Below are 17,770 nucleotides of genomic sequence, written 5' to 3' on the forward strand. Positions count from 1 at the left end.
ACAACTAATATGCTTAGCAACATCTCTATTAGCCCAAATTTATCACATGGGACAAAGATATAAGGAGTGTCATGACTAGTCTTTTTTATTATTTCAGTACTTTTTTAAGTCTCTAATAGCCGTCATCAATAAATTCAAGAAAAAAATCAGAGATTTCTATAAGTAGATACCGAGTATATAATAATAATAATAATTACTTAGCAAAGTGAGAGTTAGTTTATTTTTCCGTGGAGATGGGTAACTTGTATAAGTTTTTATTTATAGATCATTAATTATAAGATCGTTTAACTTCATGATAATCACACTATAAGATATTCAAGAGAAGTTTATACGAAATACCTGGTAGCACCAATATGTGTTACGGTACCGATCATCTTTGTAGCAGAGGCAATACCTTGTGGAGGTCTTTGTCTCTCTCTTTTCACCTTAGCTGTAATGAGTAGTAATTTCTTAAACACCATAATTATGGGTACCGTGTTTCTTTTATAGATAAAGAGAGAACCAAGTTCCTAGAGTTTTGGTTTTAGCTTTAGATCTCGACTGTCCATCAAGAAAGAGCATGACTAGGTTTAACTCCTTAATGAAACCTTATATGTTTAGAAACATCTCAATTGTCCCAAAATTATCACATGGGTCAATAAGATAAGTGGAAATTGAATTATTGTCCCTCCCTCTCATACGATACACAAATATCCTTATGTATCAATAATTATATCCCTAATCTTTTTTTTATAGAAAAATTTAATCTTAATAACAAATCTGCCCTCTTTTGTTTAAAGTTTCTCAACCAAATGAAATCAATCTTCTCTTTTCTTATATTCTCTCTTCCTTCCGACTACGGCCACCACCATCTTCTTCGTCCGATCCACCACCTCCTACCACCAGCAACACCACCGCCACCTCCTAAGTAATCTATTGAGATTGATTTTCTTACACTGTCTGAAATTATGAAACCGAGATGGCGGCTTCGTTAGAACTGAAGAGGAGATTGAGAGAGGAATTCAGAGACGAGAGTGGAGATCGATTGGGTTCAATGGAAGAATTTGTGAAGATTCAGATGGAGAAATTTAGGATTCGAATGAGTTGAAATGAAGGGATTTTTGAGCTGATAGTTGCAGCTGATGAAGATGATGGTTTTGTGATCGATTCATAAAGTTTCTGGATATGGCAAAGGTTCAGTTAGGGTTGGATGGTCAATTGAGATATATTGAGGTGGTTTCTGCAGATTAATTTCATCGGAAGTGAAGAACAATTGAGATGATACTGAGTTAGGGTTTGCTGCTAAGGAGAGGAAATGATTTGGATTGTTTCTGTGATGAAGCAAACAATGAATATACAAAGATGGGTTTGTGTTGGTGTTTTTGCAGACGAAGATTGCAAGGGTTGTTGTTCATTTCATGGATGGAGAAGATGTTGGTGATGGATTTGAGTCCAAGAAGTTGTTCTGCTGGTATTTGAGGCAATGGTTGCAGGTGATGGCCGGTTGAAGAATGGATGCAATGAATGAAATAGTTGTTGTTACAGGCTAACGCGGGCTGAGAAGATGAATTATAGGTTTGAGGTTGTGCCGCATGTATGATACTGATGGTGGGATGGAAGGAATTGTGGTTGTGTAGGTCTGAAGCTGAATGAATGAGCAAATGGGTTTGAGTTGTTTGAACTGTGAACAACACAGAGAGATGGAAGAAGAGATGGGTTGCTGAGAAATCCGAGAAGAATACAAATATGAGATGGATCTGTATGGGTTGGATCCAGGAACGATGGTTTGTGCTATAAAGAAGGTGCAGTAGAAATCAGTAGGAGGAGCTGGTGATTGTGGATTGAATTTGGTATTGCAGTCGAGTAGAAATGCAGAATGGGTTGGAGCTGGAATTGCAAGTAGATGAACACTGCAGGGATGAATGCAGGCAGTGGTGGTTGTTATCTGATAATGGGGGTGAAGCTGCGGCTATGTAGGGCTGAGTTGCAGCTGTCGCAGGGAGCTTCAGTTTGCTGTGACAATGCGGTCGAGCCGAGAATCTGAAATTGGTCTGTGTATGAATTGCAGGTGAAGGGTTGTTGTTGCTGCGGCAGTAGAATGGTGTTGGCGGTGCTGTCTCAACATTGAGATGGCTAGGCTTGTAACTTGTGTTGATGAACAAGAGAAGAATGTGTTGTTGGCCTTGATTAGGAACTGGTGGTCTGCAATGGAAGCTGTGGTGTTACAGGTTATGAAATTGAATTTGCAAGAAGGAAGCAGATTGCAGCTAGAGTGAGATGGTGGTACTGAGAAATTGTTTGGTTGCGATAAAATGATATCGGGTTGCAGGATGGCTGTCAGATACATGATACATGAAACTGTAGTGGTTGGTGCCGATGGAACTGAAGCTGTTGATTATGGAGTGATGAATGTCATTGTATGATTGGATCAACAATGGGTGTTTATCCATTTCAGTTGGATCAACAGTGGATGTTTATCCATTGCAGTTGGATCGACAGTAAAATTATCTGAACCGATGGTGGCGGCGGTGGTTGCTGTTATGGATTATTAATGGTGGTTGATGGTATTTTTTGGATCAACTATTGTTGTTGATCCCTAAATTGGATCAACATATGTTGTTGATCCTTTTTTTTTTGGATCAACTACTGTTGTTGATCCCTAAATTGGATCAACATATGCTGTTGATCCTTTTTTTTTTTTGGATCAACTAATGTTGTTGATACAAAATACCTAAACCAGTGGTGGGTGGGTGGGTGGCGGCGGCGGAGGTGGTGATTGCATAAATGGTGGTGGCGGCGGAGGTGGTGGTGGTGGCGGCGGCGGTCTGGTGTTGATTGCATCAGTGGTGGTGGTGGTGGCGGACTAGTGGTGGCGCCGATGGTGGTGGCGCCAGTGGTGGTGGTGGTGCAATGGTGGTGGAGTGGTAGTGGAATATTAGTGGTGGTGGTGGTTGGTAGGTGGTGGTCGTTGAACGGTGGTGGTGGAATGGTAGTTAAATGTTGGTGGTGGTGGACGTGAGGTGGTCCTAGTAGTGATGGTGGTGGTGGTACGGGTGAAGTAGTAGAGGAAGAAATTTGTTCCATTTTGAAATACAAGAAAATATTATATTGTTGAGGGTATTTAGGTAATCTAACTTTAAATGGATAAGGTTATTAAAAAGTATGGATATACTTATTGTTGTATAAGGATATATTTGTAAGATGTTAAAACTAGGGACATATAATTAATATACCCATAAGGTAATTCCACCGAATGGAATCTATCTTACATCAAAATGAGAACGGTGAAACCGTAAAAGGGAAGATTCCTGATCAGTGACGAACCGGTTATACTTTGTTCTAGCAGTCTGGTTATGTCAGATACTCTTGCAATCAGTATTGTCAGAAGTTTGCGTCAAAAGTCTGCGAAGATCGACGTTGTTAGAAAGTGCTAGCCACAAAATTAAGTCAGCTGGAATCAGGAGACATATATAGTCACAAATCCATTGAAAGACATCTTTTTTTTTACTATCCTTTTCCTTGGTTTATACTAATGATGATGAAGAGATGTTGTCGTCGTCGTCACGGTGGATTTGTGAGACTGTGAAAGGTTGTCATGTGTTTTAGGTCGAAGCATATTCTCTAGCAAAGGGAATAGGAGTTGGCGAATAGTTGACTAGTGCCTAATCCAGTGTTGGTGGTCACGACTGGGCTATAGTTTTCTATCCAGATGGACTTACTGAAGCTGCACAGGATTATATAGCCGTGTACCTGAAGTTAGTAAGCCCTGGAGAAGTCACGGCAACGCTTGAATTTAAATTACTAGACCAAACCGGAAAAGGGAAACATGGTGTTCATTACTTTACTAGATCTCCAAAAACTTTTACCGATAACTGGTATGCACATGTTTTCCGATTCCTACGTTTGTTGGAATTATATTGAATCCTTTGCTTTTTCATGAGTAATTCAAGATGTTTCTAAACTAGGATAGTACGTAGACTAGTAATTTCCTCCTTGCCTTACAAAGGCTCTTTGCACAAACGATTATAGCTACAGCAAGTTACCCGATTCAATGTCACCATCTTCTTCTCAATAAATAAATAAATAACTCACATCCAAACTTTAGAACTAGTGATGCCAATAAACTTCAGGTATGCGCCGGTATCAAAATTTACAATTAGACTTAGTTGTTCTGCTTGCACTATAGTTTCTTTCGAAGATTGGTATTCCAGACATGGAGATGGAGATATTCTGGACTCCCATCTCTTTTTACTTATTTACTACCTATTTCGTTGATAAATATTTGTAAACAACTCTTTTACCATGACTGACCTAGTGCATAAATGGCGTTTCTATATGAATTAGTTTCAAGGGATGGCCAGAATATATGAAGAGGTCGATGTTGGAGACCTCAAGCTATCTCAGGGATGATTGTCTTAGCATTCATTGTACGGTCGGAGTATGGCAAACTCGTGTTGAGGAGGAGAAACATCATGTTATTCCCGTACCTCCATCAGATTTGAGACAGAAACTCAAGAGTTTGCTGGAATCTGAAATTGGTTCTGACATTACTATTCAAGTTGGCAATGAATTCTTCAAAGCCCATAAGTTGTTAAAAACATAATTTGTGAAAATCCAATAAGTAAAGCCCAAATAATCATCTACACTAAGTAAAACCCAATACTAGAATCTTCTAGGCCTTCTTTACATCAAGTATTATCTAGAGAATTCTTTTCTCTAGAATTTTCTTGTAATATCTAAGTTGAGAGTGTAAAGAAGAGTCTAGATAGAACTATCTAGAGAAGTAAGTAGTTGGTCATGAAGCCTATAAATAGGCACTTGATGTGTTTATTTGGGATCATCCAAAAACAATCAAAAACTCAAGTGAGTTGAGAGTGAGCGAGAGTGAGAGCTAGAGTAGTAAGAGCCAAAGTGCCTCTTTATAAACATAGTGAGCCAAAGTGCTACACTAAAAATTCCCCTTGTAACATTTCCCATTTCCAAATTAATATAAGCCTCGCTTTTCAATTAACCAACCTCTCTTTCCCTAATTTCATTTCCATAAACCCATCACACTTCCGCATTACGCCAACAAATTTGGTATCAGAGCCAACTTAACCCAGTAATCCTAAAATTCTACCCATGGCAATCAACCAAAGTATTCAAGGTTCCAATTATGCCCAAACTCTAATTCCAATTTTTGATGGTGAGAGTTACGATTATTTGAGTCTACAAATGAAGACATTATTCATTTCACAAGACCTATGGGATTTTGTAGAAGAAGGTTATAAAGTACCAGAGTCAACAGAAACTATGTCGTCATGGACGGATGCAGAAAAAAAAGGAGTATAAGGAAAATAAGAAGAACGATGCTAAAGCACTATTCTTTCTACAACAGGGCGTAAGCAAAGCTATTTTTCCTCGAATTTCGGTGGCGAAAACTTCAAAGGAGTCCTGGAATATTCTAAAAGTAGCATTCCAAGGATCAGAAAAGATAATCTCCATTAAACTACAAAATTTATCGCGAGATTTTGATAATTTACTTATGAAAGAAAATGAAACTATCCAGAACTTCTTCTCAAGAGTTACTGGCATAGTAAATCAAATAAGTAGTTATGGAGATACCATTGAAAATAAAATAGTGGTAGAAAAGATATTAAGAAGCTTACCCTTCAAATTTGATCATATCGTCGCTGCTATTGAGGAATCAAAAAATTTGTCGACTCTCTCGGTACATGAATTAATGGGTTCACTCGAGGCGCACGGGAAAAGAATAAATAGGTTCATGGAGCAACCGTTGGAGCAGGCATTTCAATCAAAAATAAATTTCAGTGAAAAGAAAAATACGGAATCCAGAAAAGAAAGCTACAAAGGGGGATCATCATCCAACTCGCAGTACGAGAAAGGCTCGACATCAAACCAAGGGCCCAAAAATTACTACCGTGGACGTGGAAAAGGAAAAGGAGTTTATAGAAATAACAACAACCAAAGGTACGAAAAAAGTTACTCCTCAAATCTCCGATGTAATATTTGCAAAAAGTTTGGCCATGCAACTGAAAATTGGAAGTACAAGTGCACCAAGTGTGATAAATTAAATCAGATGGAAAAAGATTGTTGGCTCAACGAAGCTAACTATTCCGAGAAAAATGATTCTCAAAATCAAGTATTTTATTCCTGCCTCACCACGCAACAAGAAGCGCAAGGTATATGGTACGTCGGATGCAGCATCCATATGACAGGAAACAAAGAATATTTCGTAAAACTGGAGGAGCAATAGATTCCACCAGTCAAACTCGGAGATGGAAAGTTCGGAAATGTTGAAGGAAGAGGGGTTATATCTGTACGTACAAGGTCAGGTAAAACTCGATACATATCTGATGTTCTTTATGTTCCTGGCCTAGCTCAAAATTTATTAAGTGTTGGAAAACTTATAAGAAAGGGGTACTCACTACATTTCGAAGACGGAGAATGCACAATTTATGATAAAATTAACAAGCAATTGGTGGAAAAACTAAAAATGTCAGGAAATTTTGTCTTTCCTCTATCTATGCCATCAATTGGAAATTGTGCAATGAGTACCAATCATATAGATGAATGCAAGCTATGGCATTTGAGATACAGGCATCTCAACTACAGATCCTTGAAGGTTCTAAAATCTAAGAACATGGTAATTGGTCTTCCTAATATCAGCAGTGGAGATAAAATATGTGAAGGTTGTATTCTTGGGAAGTTTCATAGACTTCCATTTACAAACAAATCGTGGAAAGCAAGAAAGCCCATCGAATTGGTGCACGCCGATATTTGCGGTCCGAAAAGAACAACCTCACTCAACAACAGAAGATATTTTCTTTTATTCGTTGATGATTATACAAGGATGATGTGGGTGTACATTCTCGAGCAAAAGTCTGAGGCATTCACTAAATTCCTAGAGTTCAAGGCGTTGGCAGAGAAGCAAAGTGGTCATCAACTAAAGGTTTTCCGTACAGACCGTGGTGGAGAATTTACTTCTAATGAATTTATCAACTATTGCAAAGAAAACGGTATTAAGAAGGAGCTTACCGTTTTATACACTCCACAACAAAACGGCGTCGCGGAAAGAAAAATCATACGATCGTGGAAATGGCTCGGAGTATGCTAAAAGAAAGGAAGCTACCCAATAGCTACTGGGCAGAAGCAGTCAACACAATGGTTTACATCCTTAACCGTTCTCCAACAAAGGAAGTTCTCAACAAGACTCCATATGAATCTTGGCATAAGAAAAAGCCCGAGGTAACTTCTTTCAGAATTTGTGGTTGCGTAGCATACTCACATATTCCATCCCAACATAGAGAAAAGTTCGATGAAAAAGGAGAGAAGCTTATATTCATCGGATACAGCAAAGAGTCTAAAGCCTATAGACTTCTAAAGCCACAAACAAAGTAACTGGTAATCTCAAGAGATGTTATCTTCGATGAATTCAAATCCTGGGATTGGAATGAGGAACCAGACAACTACGAGTTTCCACTACTCATCGAAGACGAGCCAGATCAGCCACATCAAGAAGAAAGTACTCCACCAGCAAGCCCGAGGTCTCCTATTCCAACACAACAAAGTCCAAGTTCATCGGAAGCAAGTGCCCTACCTAGAAAGGTGCGTTCCCTAAGAGATATTTATGAAATATCTAGTTGTGAATTTATAGCACAAGAGCCTCAAAGATATGAGGAAGCGGCAAAAGAAGAAAAATGGAGAGACGCCGTGGACGAAGAAATGCGAGTAATCGAGAAAAAATAAGACATGAGAGCTTGTTAATCAGCCAATTGACAAAGAAATAATTGGTCTAAAATGGGTCTACAAGACAAAATACAACGAAGATGGTTCGATTCAGAAGCACAAGGCAAGGCTAGTTGCAAAAGGATATTCCCAGCAACCAGGAATTGACTACAACGAGACATTCGCCCCAGTCGCTCGCATGAAAACAATCCGGATGGTGTTAGCCTTGGAAGCTCAACTCAAAATGAAAGTCCACCAATTGGACGTAAAGTCGGCATTCCTAAACGGAGAAATTGAAGAAGAGGTGTACGTTGAACAACCTCAATGATATATCCGAAAAGGAAAAGAAAAAATGGTTTATCGTCTCTGCAAAGCACTATATGGTCTCAAACAAGCACCGCATGCATGGAACAGAAAAATCGACAAGTATTTCCGAGATAATGGATTCGAGAAAAGTCCAAGTGAGCCATCCCTCTACATAAGAAAACAAGGTACGGACTTCCTAATTGTCTGTCTCTACGTTGATGATTTAATTTATGCAAGTACAAAACAAGAGATGACAGAAAAATTTAAGAAGGAGATGATGAAAGAATATGAGATGACAGACTTAGGACTTATGCGATATTTTCTTGGGATAGAATTAAAACAATCTTCAGGAGAAATATTCATTTCCCAAGAAAAATACGCGGAAGACTTACTGAAAAGGTTCAACATGTTGGATTGCAAACCAATTGCAACTCCAATGGGTACCAATGAGAAATTGGTCAAAAATGATGGAGCGACTAAAGTCGACCCGACTTTTTTAGAAGTTTAGTCGGCTCACTGATTTACTTAACAAATACAAGGCCAGACATCGTCAATGCAGTCAGCATTGTTTCTCGGTTCATGAGCGAGCCAAGCAAGTTACATTATGCCGCTGCGAAGAGAATTCTTCCATATATAAACGGAACAAAGAATTTTTGCATCAAGTATACAAGAGAAAAAGACAATGATTTAATTGGATTCACAGATAGCGATTGGGCAGGTTCTATTGAAGACCGAAAAAGCACACCAGGCTATGTTTTTTGTATGGGAACAAAAGTCTTGGATAATGGTTAAACTCCCATGAGAGCTTTCCCTTTTGCATTCGTTATTATATGACAGAATAATATCAAAGAGTATCTCACAATAATTGAGAATACTACAGTTTAATGAGAGAATAAAGCTAAGTAAGGAAACAACATAATATCTAATCTATTACACCCCCTTAGTCAGAGCGGGAGAAGAACAGACGCTCAGACTAGCATGGAAACGAGTAAACAACTGTGGTGGATTGCCCTTGGTAAAGATATCAGCATATTGATTTTCCGAGGGGATGTGTAAGACATGAATGTCACCAATACGAACACGATCACGTACGAAATGTATATCAATCTCCACATGTTTGGTGTGTTGATATTGAAACGGATCACCGGACATATCGACTGCACTGACGTTATCACAGTATACATTAGTGACACGTCGTAGAGGTAGATGAAGCTCAAGAAGTAAGTTGCGAAGCCAAGTATTACTATCTGCAACTATTGGACTGCATAAAAAAAATCAGATCTAGTGAAGGCAGACAGAATAAAGATTGTAGGTTGTTCAGTCAAAGTAGTAGGAGCCGGACTAGTAGAGGTGGTAGCGGAAGAAGTGGGAGGCATTGTAGGCCTGCGCCTGTGGGGAGGAGTATATGGAATAGGGAAATTAAGGACAGCAGACGAAGGGGCTGAGGGAGCTTTAGGCTTAAGATTACGTAGAGTTTAACTAGTGGATGATCCACTAGCTGCAAGAAATAAGTAGAAAGAAATAGAAGATCATAAATCGGACAAAAATGAGAATGAACTGATAAGCAAGAGAGAAAATCAACATTAAAAACGGCAAGAATTCATGAGATTCTTAACAAAGAGAGGGGACGTTAGAACAAGAAAGTAATCCAAGAAGCACGAAATAGGAAACAACCAAGATTTAGAAGATAGAAGAGACCAACATTCTGAGAAAGATAAACGAAAAGATAAGAGGAATTCATTATCTCTTGGAGTTCAAAAAACAAAGTACGGTGGCACTATCGTCAGCCGAAGCAGAGTAGATAGCATCGACAAGTGCAGCATGTGAAGCAGTATGGTTGAGAAGAATAATGACCGACCTACAACAACGACAAAATCATCCAACAACTATCTACTGTGACAACATGTCTACAATTGCAATGACAAAAAATCCAGTCTTCCACGGAAGGACAAAGCACATAGAGCTACGACACCACTTCATCAGAGAACTGGTAGAAAACAAGGAAATCGAGCTCCAATTCTGTCCAACAAATGAACAAAATGTCGACATTTTCACTAAAGCCGTCACAATGGACAAATTTAATCATTTTAGAGAAAAACTTAACATCACAAATTAAGAGGGGGTGTTAAAAACATAATTTGTGAAAACCCAATAAGTAAAGCCCAAATAATCATCTACACTAAGTAAAACCCAATACTAGAATCTTCTAGGCCTTCTTTACATCAAGTATTATCTAGAGAATTCTTTTCTCTAGAATTTTCTTGTAATATCTAAGTTGAGAGTGTAAAGAAGAGTCTAGATAGAACTATCTAGAGAAGTAAGTAGTTGGTCATGAAGCCTATAAACAGGCACTTGATGTGTTCATTTGGGATCATCCAAAAACAATCAAAAACTCAAGTGAGTTGAGAGTGAGTGAGAGTGAGAGCTAGAGTAGTAAGAGCCAAAGTGCCTCTTTATAAACATAGAGAGCCAAAGTGCTACACTAAAAATTCCCCTTGTAACATTTCTCATTTCCAAATTAATATAAGACTCACTTTTCAATTAACCAACCTCTCTTTCCCTAATTTCATTTCCATAAACCCATCACACTTCCGCATTGCGCCAACATAAGTCGATTCTAGCAGCTCGATCTCCTGTATTTAGAGCTATGTTTTTTGGACTAGCGGGTAATCCAGATATGGAAATAGTAGCCATTGAAGATGTTCATCCCTTTGTTTTTAAGGTAAGGCTTATAACAATTCATATATTAGATTCATAAGTAAAGTCCTGCTAACTTAAACTTACATGATGTGTTGCAGGCCGTGTTGTTATTTTTGTACTCAGATGAATTTCCTAAAGCACGTGATCTTTCTGATCCAGATTTTGTTTGCACTTCAACTACGATTACACAATATCTGTTAGCTGCAGTAGATCGTTTTGATCTTGCTCGATTGAAACTCATGTGTGAGGCAAAGTTGTGTGAAGATATAACTATAAATAATGTGGCAACAGCACTGATTCTGGCAGACCAATACCAATGCTTGCAACTGAAAACTGCCTGCCTAATCTTTGCAGCGAAACCGGAAAATGCCGGAGGTAAGTGTTAATTTAGACCTCCAGAAAGTAATTAGTTAGCTATGTGGTTTATGAAGAGTACCAAGTGTGTCTGTCCAGTTTTGGGCTAAACATATATTTTTCTTACCCATTAAATGTTTTACTTGTAGATGTTATGAAATCCGATGGGTTTGCAGATTTGGCCAAGAGTTCTCCCACGCTATTGATTGATCTGTTCAAGGCTAGTGCGGTGCTAAATAAAAATTGAAGCCTACTACATTGTATGAAAGGAATGTCGAAAACAACAACAGCAACACCAACTGCAGGCTGATCGTCCTACACCAAAAACACTTCCATATTCGTACCATATTCCTTGTATTCTCTTTTGTCGTTTTTATATCTTAAAGATGGTTTCCTTGAAATTTTTACTAGTCATTACTTTTTGGTCTCATACTCTAATGAGTGTTTTTGTCTTAAAAAATTGTTTCTGAACCTTCAAGCTTCTGTGCCAAACTTACGTAGACCAATGCATATCACCATTTTTCCACTATAGTATATGAGATATTTCTGATATAACTAATGGGTTTATAAGTTGCAGTCGACTTTGATTGAAATTTAGATGGTTTTGAGGTTGTTCGATAGCTAAGAGTTACTCTCGGAACTAGTAAGGTCTAAGGAGAATCACTTTCATAAAAAGAAAAAATTCGAGGTGAGTTAGAACCATGAACTTCAATAGTAATGGTATGGATCTCGAGAAAGTAATTAATAAATAAGCAACAATGGCCATGAATTACAAACTAGACCAACGGTATATTTTATCATTTATTAAGCACAGCACGATCTTTACAAGAGTAATATTGCAGGATTCACACCCTCATAAACGAAATGCAATGTCTCTGTAGTCCATGCATACTGCAAAAAAACTACTAAATTCCTTTCAAACTCCAAAACCATGAGAACATATATGAGCGGTCAGTTAATAATTCTTGGCCTCCGACATAGTCATTAGACTCAACTTTAGCGTTGTATTCACTGGACTTGGTGGGTTCGATGAGGAACCCGGGTTTTCCTCGAACTAAATTGCTTGACATGGTCTTTATTAAGTCTGGTACTTTCTCTTACAGGGTAAGAATCTAATGTTTATGTCGGTGTGGATCTTATAAGCATTCTGAGATGAGAATGTGGTCACTTGTAACTCGATGATACCTTGCTTATTTTATAAACAGGTTACAGGTGCCGAGATGGGCAGGTAAAGCCCTTTCCTTGAGTCGAGATGGCTTCGATGAACACGGACTTTCTCTGTGCCTAGACGCTATGCAATTTATTCGGAAAAAGAATGAAAAAATAATCCTTTAATGCACACCCATGATTGTCGCATAAAACAGAAAAGGAAACAATTGTAATTTGAATTGGTGATGGTGACATAGTGAGTATATTTATGGCAAAGATATGCTAAAATATTATTCTTAACCAGTGCTTAAATATAGATCAATTTAACCTAACCCTAGGCTTGCATAAACAATATGGGAGTTCATTGCCTATCATCCATTATCTTATCACTTCTAGTTCTTTCTATTGCAGCAGTTTCCGTCTTTGCGGTCGACGTCACGCAGATTAACAAAATCTGCGAACATGAACAAGACTCCGAGTTCTGCTCTCAGACTCTGATTGGAGATCCAGGAACTGCAGCAGCAGATATCGATGGGCTTATGCTTATAACGATTCCATTAACGCTTGAAAAAGTTCATGATATTTCCAACAACATTACCTTTCTACGACATACCGTCACCGATTCTGTAGTGAAAGAACGGTTAATTTCTTGTCAAGAGAACTATGTTAATGCACAATTCTGGTTTCAAAGAGCGTATGATTCTGGGGTTGCAAAATCGTATTATGATATTTTCTATTTGTTAAGAAAAGGATGGTTTGAGGCTAGTGTTTGTGAGAATGGGTTTAAATTTGAACCTGTTCGTACATCACCTTTAACAGCGAGTTATGATCTGTTGCTCAAACATGTCGAACTTACGTATGCTGTCATCCAACATATCATCGGCCCAAGCAGCAAGTTACAAGAGATGGATCTATTCAAACCGTTACCAGCAGAGCTCAACTGATCATCCCAATGTTAATTTCATCATACTGATTTTCTTGTCTTTTAAGTAGCAGTAATTGTTTAACTTTATGTGTAACCCAAGTAGTGTCTGTTTTACAATTTTATATGCATTCTTAGGTGATTCAATTAATAGATCGGTTGTGTTTAACATTTTAAGAATTGTAGAAGCTTGAATATAAAATATTTTGATACAAACTATTTCCATGACAAACAAACTCGCCAAAGCAGAGCAACACGATGCAACTATCTGGAGATATCAACTGTTAGCCTCTAACCTAACGGAATTGGCAGGCTAGGATACCTGAAACATGGCAGGACTCAATTCAGAGGCTGCAGCTTTATGTACCTTGCATCTGTTGTTGTAGTTTTTGAACATGTGCAAACTTCTCTCAAGTGACACGATTTTCCCTTGTTTGGAGCGCGTTTCTCCCTTGTTAGGAGTGCACTACCATCACGATTTTCAGTGAGGAACGCAAATTGGAGGTTCTCACTGAGATTCTTATGGCTTTGCATGTTCCTGGCTACCAAGGTCCTGCTGACATTATACTCAAACCAGGAACAAATGTGAATTAATTGCAAATATCATGTGAATGAAAATTTTCATATCCTTAACTGAAAAGACTGAGGAACCATTTTTACTCTATGAGTCTGCAAACTCCACATAAAAATTGAAGCAAAATCTGATGTCGGATTCTGTTTGATGGAACTAAAAAATTTCAGTCTCCATAGCACCGATTCTACAAAAACCAGCGTCCATCTCCAAAATCCAAAATTATTTTGCAGCTCTTGTACATGGGCTATGTGAAGAAAAAATTACAAAAAAAATCACATATAGGGTCTGGACGGTCTGGTGGTCTGCCAATTTATGAGTTTCCAGCAGCCCACTCACCTCTACAGCTAATGCAAGAAGGGGAAATTAGGGGGAGACCCAAAAAAAATAATATTCTCGTTCTCAGGCCCACAATTAATTTTGTATACCGTGACACCCATAATTATATGAAATTATTATATGAATGAATACATAACTGGTTATGCATACTATCTTTTCAGGCATAACTCGTTATGCATACTATCTTTTTCAGGGGTATAATCGGCAGCGCAACTTGGACATAACATATCTAAAAATCCGCGCCTTAGAATTTTACAAATTTTATATCATTGGAAATCTTTTTAAAAGAGCTACGCAACGAGTACAAACAAGAATATCAAATTTTTGTTTTTAACTAAAAAATTGGAGGTGATCCTTATTTTAGGGATTTTTTTTGAAAACTTGATACTTAACCATTATGTAGTCACCAAAAACGATGCATAACACATTCTGCAGACGCATAACGAATTATGCAACCATTTTTCGGCTGCATAACAAGTTATGTATCTGCATAACAAAGTTATGCATCTATAACAAGTTATGTAACCATTGTTTTGGTTGATTTTAGCCGTACATATAAAAAATTGATGCATAATGCAGTATGCATCCATATTTACGGATGCATATCAGGTTATGCATCTATTTTCTCGATGCATAATGCATTATAGTAGCCATATTTTCGGACGCATAACAGGTTATGCAGGTTTTCTGGACTGCATAACAAGTTATGCAACAAATTTTGTAGATGCATAACAGGTTATGCATCCATTTTCACGAATGCATAACATGTTATGCAGACAGTTTCTCGACTGAATGACATGTTATGCAGTCATAACCACATCATCATCTTCTTTCATGTTTCATTAACTCCCACGCAAACCATTATCTTTCAGTTATTCGGGGGATCTTGGTCAAAATCATGTATTTACACCATCATCTTCTTTCATGTATTTACACCATCATCTGCAATTAAACCTTCTTCACAACTCATCCAGTATTGCTTACTCCAACTCAATTCACGGCTGAGAGTTTCATAAAAATCTCAAATTCATTTCAAAATCTTCATTGAAAACAAGTTTTATTGGGAACCCTTGCTTGTCACACCCTCCCATAATCTTAAAAACATATCCTTTGAATTCCTGTTGGGAAAAAATAAAAATTAAAAAATGCATTTGGAAACTAAGATGCAAACTTAAAAGTAGTTCAACAACATTTGAACAGTAATACATACGTCACCAAGAGCATCCCCACTAACTTCCGGAGACACCCTCTTGTCGTGGAATGCACACCTACACACAATCAAATGACATTAAGCATAAGCAAAGGCAATATCAAATGACACTAGCACATGGGAGAACCAAATGCAGTTAAGAGTTAGCATCACCAACAACTAAAATAAAACACTATCATAAATTAAGATGTAATTTCCACGTTTATCACATATCACATCCAAAACGAAGGACTATTTCATATTCCTGAGGTTTGAAGCTGCAGATTAAAACAACTTGAATCACCATATTCAAAATTTGAACAAATTTTTATCCATACAAACTACAGAAAGGTATCTTATACAAAGTACCAAAATCAACTGGGGATTTTTCCTCCTCCAGATGGAAGAAGATAACAATAACAAAAATCTAATAATCCTAAAAACTAAACAATCCTGATTAGTCATTCCAAACCCAAGATCATATATATTCAAATCCAACTACAAAATGGTAATCCCATATAAAATTAATAAATACCAAAATCAACTGGGGATTTTCCTCCTTGAGATGAAGAAGAAGATAACAAGAGAAGTCCAGATGATACTAAAAACAACGACCTAATCATCTTTCAAAATAAACAGTCGAATTAGTCATTTCAAATTCTAGATTATAGATATTCAAATGCAAACTACTGAATAAACAATCATTATAGTGAGAAAACAGTGTAGAACTTACAGTTTTTGGTCATCATCGATTTCCAACTTCTTTTTACCGGTTCTTGGACTTTTGTTATCACAGTAGAGAAGAAGAAGAACGCCAGCAATTCACTATGTTCTTCCTTCTTCTTCTCGGCTTCAGGGAGAGGTCTTGATCTATGGTGAATACCCATCGAATCCATGGCCGGCGGCTAGGAAAATAGTGCAACATCTCACGATTGGAACCAGAGAATCAATTCACAGTCGAGAAGAAGAAAAACAATTTCGGAAATTATGGGTGTGACGGAAGTTTTAACCCAGAAAATGGGTGCGCGCCTAAACTTTTATGAGCGTGGGTTTCTTAGTGTAAAAAATTTGAGAAATGGGCGTGGTAGTAGTTTTCACAATAATTTACCTTCTGAAGCTTATCCAATTTTGTGAAATGACGACTAAAAGATGTGTAGCACATGCCATGCAGAGAAGGCGCAAGGAAGACTTTTAGCTTGTTCTACAACAACGTGCGATAATTGTCAGCAACATGTTTTACATGAAAGTGTTCATGGTACGTACCTAAAAATGACCATCTTTTTTCTTCGCTAATTTCATGATTCCTAACAGGAGATGCAACAACAGCTAATCCTTCACATGTGAGAATGTGTATGTCATCATGATAAAACATAAAAACAAAAATTACCCTCCACTTTGATATGTCAGTGAGATCACAAACAGAACTAGCTTCCTCTACTACTCTGCAATTTTTTTCTAACATGCGAAGAGCAGTTCGACAAGCCTGCAAATACATACAGAGGCCACGCAGAAATAAAATTAACCTATACATACAATCAAAAGCACCAGAAAAATGTGGGTTTTCCGTTTCTTACTTGATTAAAGTCACTATTGGCTGAAAATCGTCGTTGAACAAAAAAACAAGAGTAAGAAGAGGCGATGGAGGAGTTGAAGAGAGCAAGAAAAGGAAGAGGAGATTTGTATTTGTTTTCTTTTTGGTTTAATTTTTTGTTGTTAATTAGGTTTAAAAGTTAAAAGAATAATCAGACTAGTTATCAAAAGGGTGTTTTTATATTTTTATTATAAATTATGTCTATCCCATTCAAAGGAGCTATGAAAATTAAATCCTTAGAGCTTCTCCAATGGTCACTTGGTCAGCTTCATATGTGGCAATGGGGAAGACATCCTTTATCCTATTTTACAACCAATTTTCCTTAATATAAGGAATAAAAAAAAATTCTTTTCCAACCCACTTGCTTTTTAAACGTTGCTTAGTCTAGGTGTAATCTTATTTAGTATTGATTAAAATATTTATTCGATAAAAAAAGAAAAACATTATCGGCTGTGAAATAGGCCAACATACTCGCCCAGAATACATGTGAATGGACATATTATCGTGGTACATGTTTCTGAGATCAGGCACATTATTGATATTACGTGCAAGCCATAAAAAAAATACTTATACATTTATTTGATAATATAAATATAAAAACATATAACATCTCGTGTAACTTCGAAGCGCTGCTATATTTACTTCTTCACGAGACATCTAGACCTCACCCTTTCAATAAACTTTATAACCCATTCTTTATGGTGTATGGTTACTTATACCCTTCAAGAAGTATATATGTATTCAATCCCATTCATCCTTATTTAGCATCCCATAATACATCATAAAAAACCAAACGAAGAACATACACTTCTACTAGGTTGAACCTTCGACTTGTAAATCAAATCACAAACCCATATTTGTGTAAACACGTGCTCAAATATTATATTCGAATATATTTCTCCACCCTAATAATAAAGCACATGGAAACATGTCCACAAAGAG

The 17,770-nt window shown here is 37.4% G+C and overlaps 2 protein-coding genes across 2 annotated transcripts; both read left to right on the forward strand.

Annotated features, from left to right (window-relative positions):
• Positions 1-10,513: 10,513 nt before the first annotated feature.
• Positions 10,514-11,314, forward strand: LOC113326682 (BTB/POZ and MATH domain-containing protein 3-like). The gene is made up of 3 exons (XM_026574370.1): positions 10,514-10,735; positions 10,812-11,088; positions 11,217-11,314. Exons 1-3 carry the CDS (start codon positions 10,661-10,663, stop codon positions 11,312-11,314), a joined length of 450 nt encoding a protein of 149 aa, XP_026430155.1. The 5' UTR covers positions 10,514-10,660.
• Positions 11,315-12,569: 1,255 nt separating this feature from the next.
• LOC113326182 (pectinesterase inhibitor 5-like) lies at positions 12,570-13,160 on the forward strand. The gene has a single exon (XM_026573955.1). The coding sequence runs from the start codon at positions 12,570-12,572 to the stop codon at positions 13,158-13,160; it is 591 nt and encodes a 196-aa protein (XP_026429740.1).
• Positions 13,161-17,770: the final 4,610 nt, after the last annotated feature.

This window comes from Papaver somniferum, unplaced genomic scaffold, assembly GCF_003573695.1.
Source record: "Papaver somniferum cultivar HN1 unplaced genomic scaffold, ASM357369v1 unplaced-scaffold_10, whole genome shotgun sequence".
Taxonomy (NCBI): domain Eukaryota; kingdom Viridiplantae; phylum Streptophyta; class Magnoliopsida; order Ranunculales; family Papaveraceae; genus Papaver; species Papaver somniferum.

Excerpts from the sequence above, each read along its gene's own strand:
- LOC113326682 (XM_026574370.1), top strand. The coding sequence starts at position 10,661 with ATGTTTTTTGGACTAGCGGGTAATCCAGATATGGAAATAGTAGCCATT. Across the intron at positions 10,736-10,811 it reads TTCATCCCTTTGTTTTTAAG|GCCGTGTTGTTATTTTTGTA; the intron begins GTAAGGCTTATA and ends GATGTGTTGCAG. Across the intron at positions 11,089-11,216 it reads GAAACCGGAAAATGCCGGAG|ATGTTATGAAATCCGATGGG; the intron begins GTAAGTGTTAAT and ends TTTTACTTGTAG.
- LOC113326182 (XM_026573955.1), top strand. The coding sequence starts at position 12,570 with ATGGGAGTTCATTGCCTATCATCCATTATCTTATCACTTCTAGTTCTT.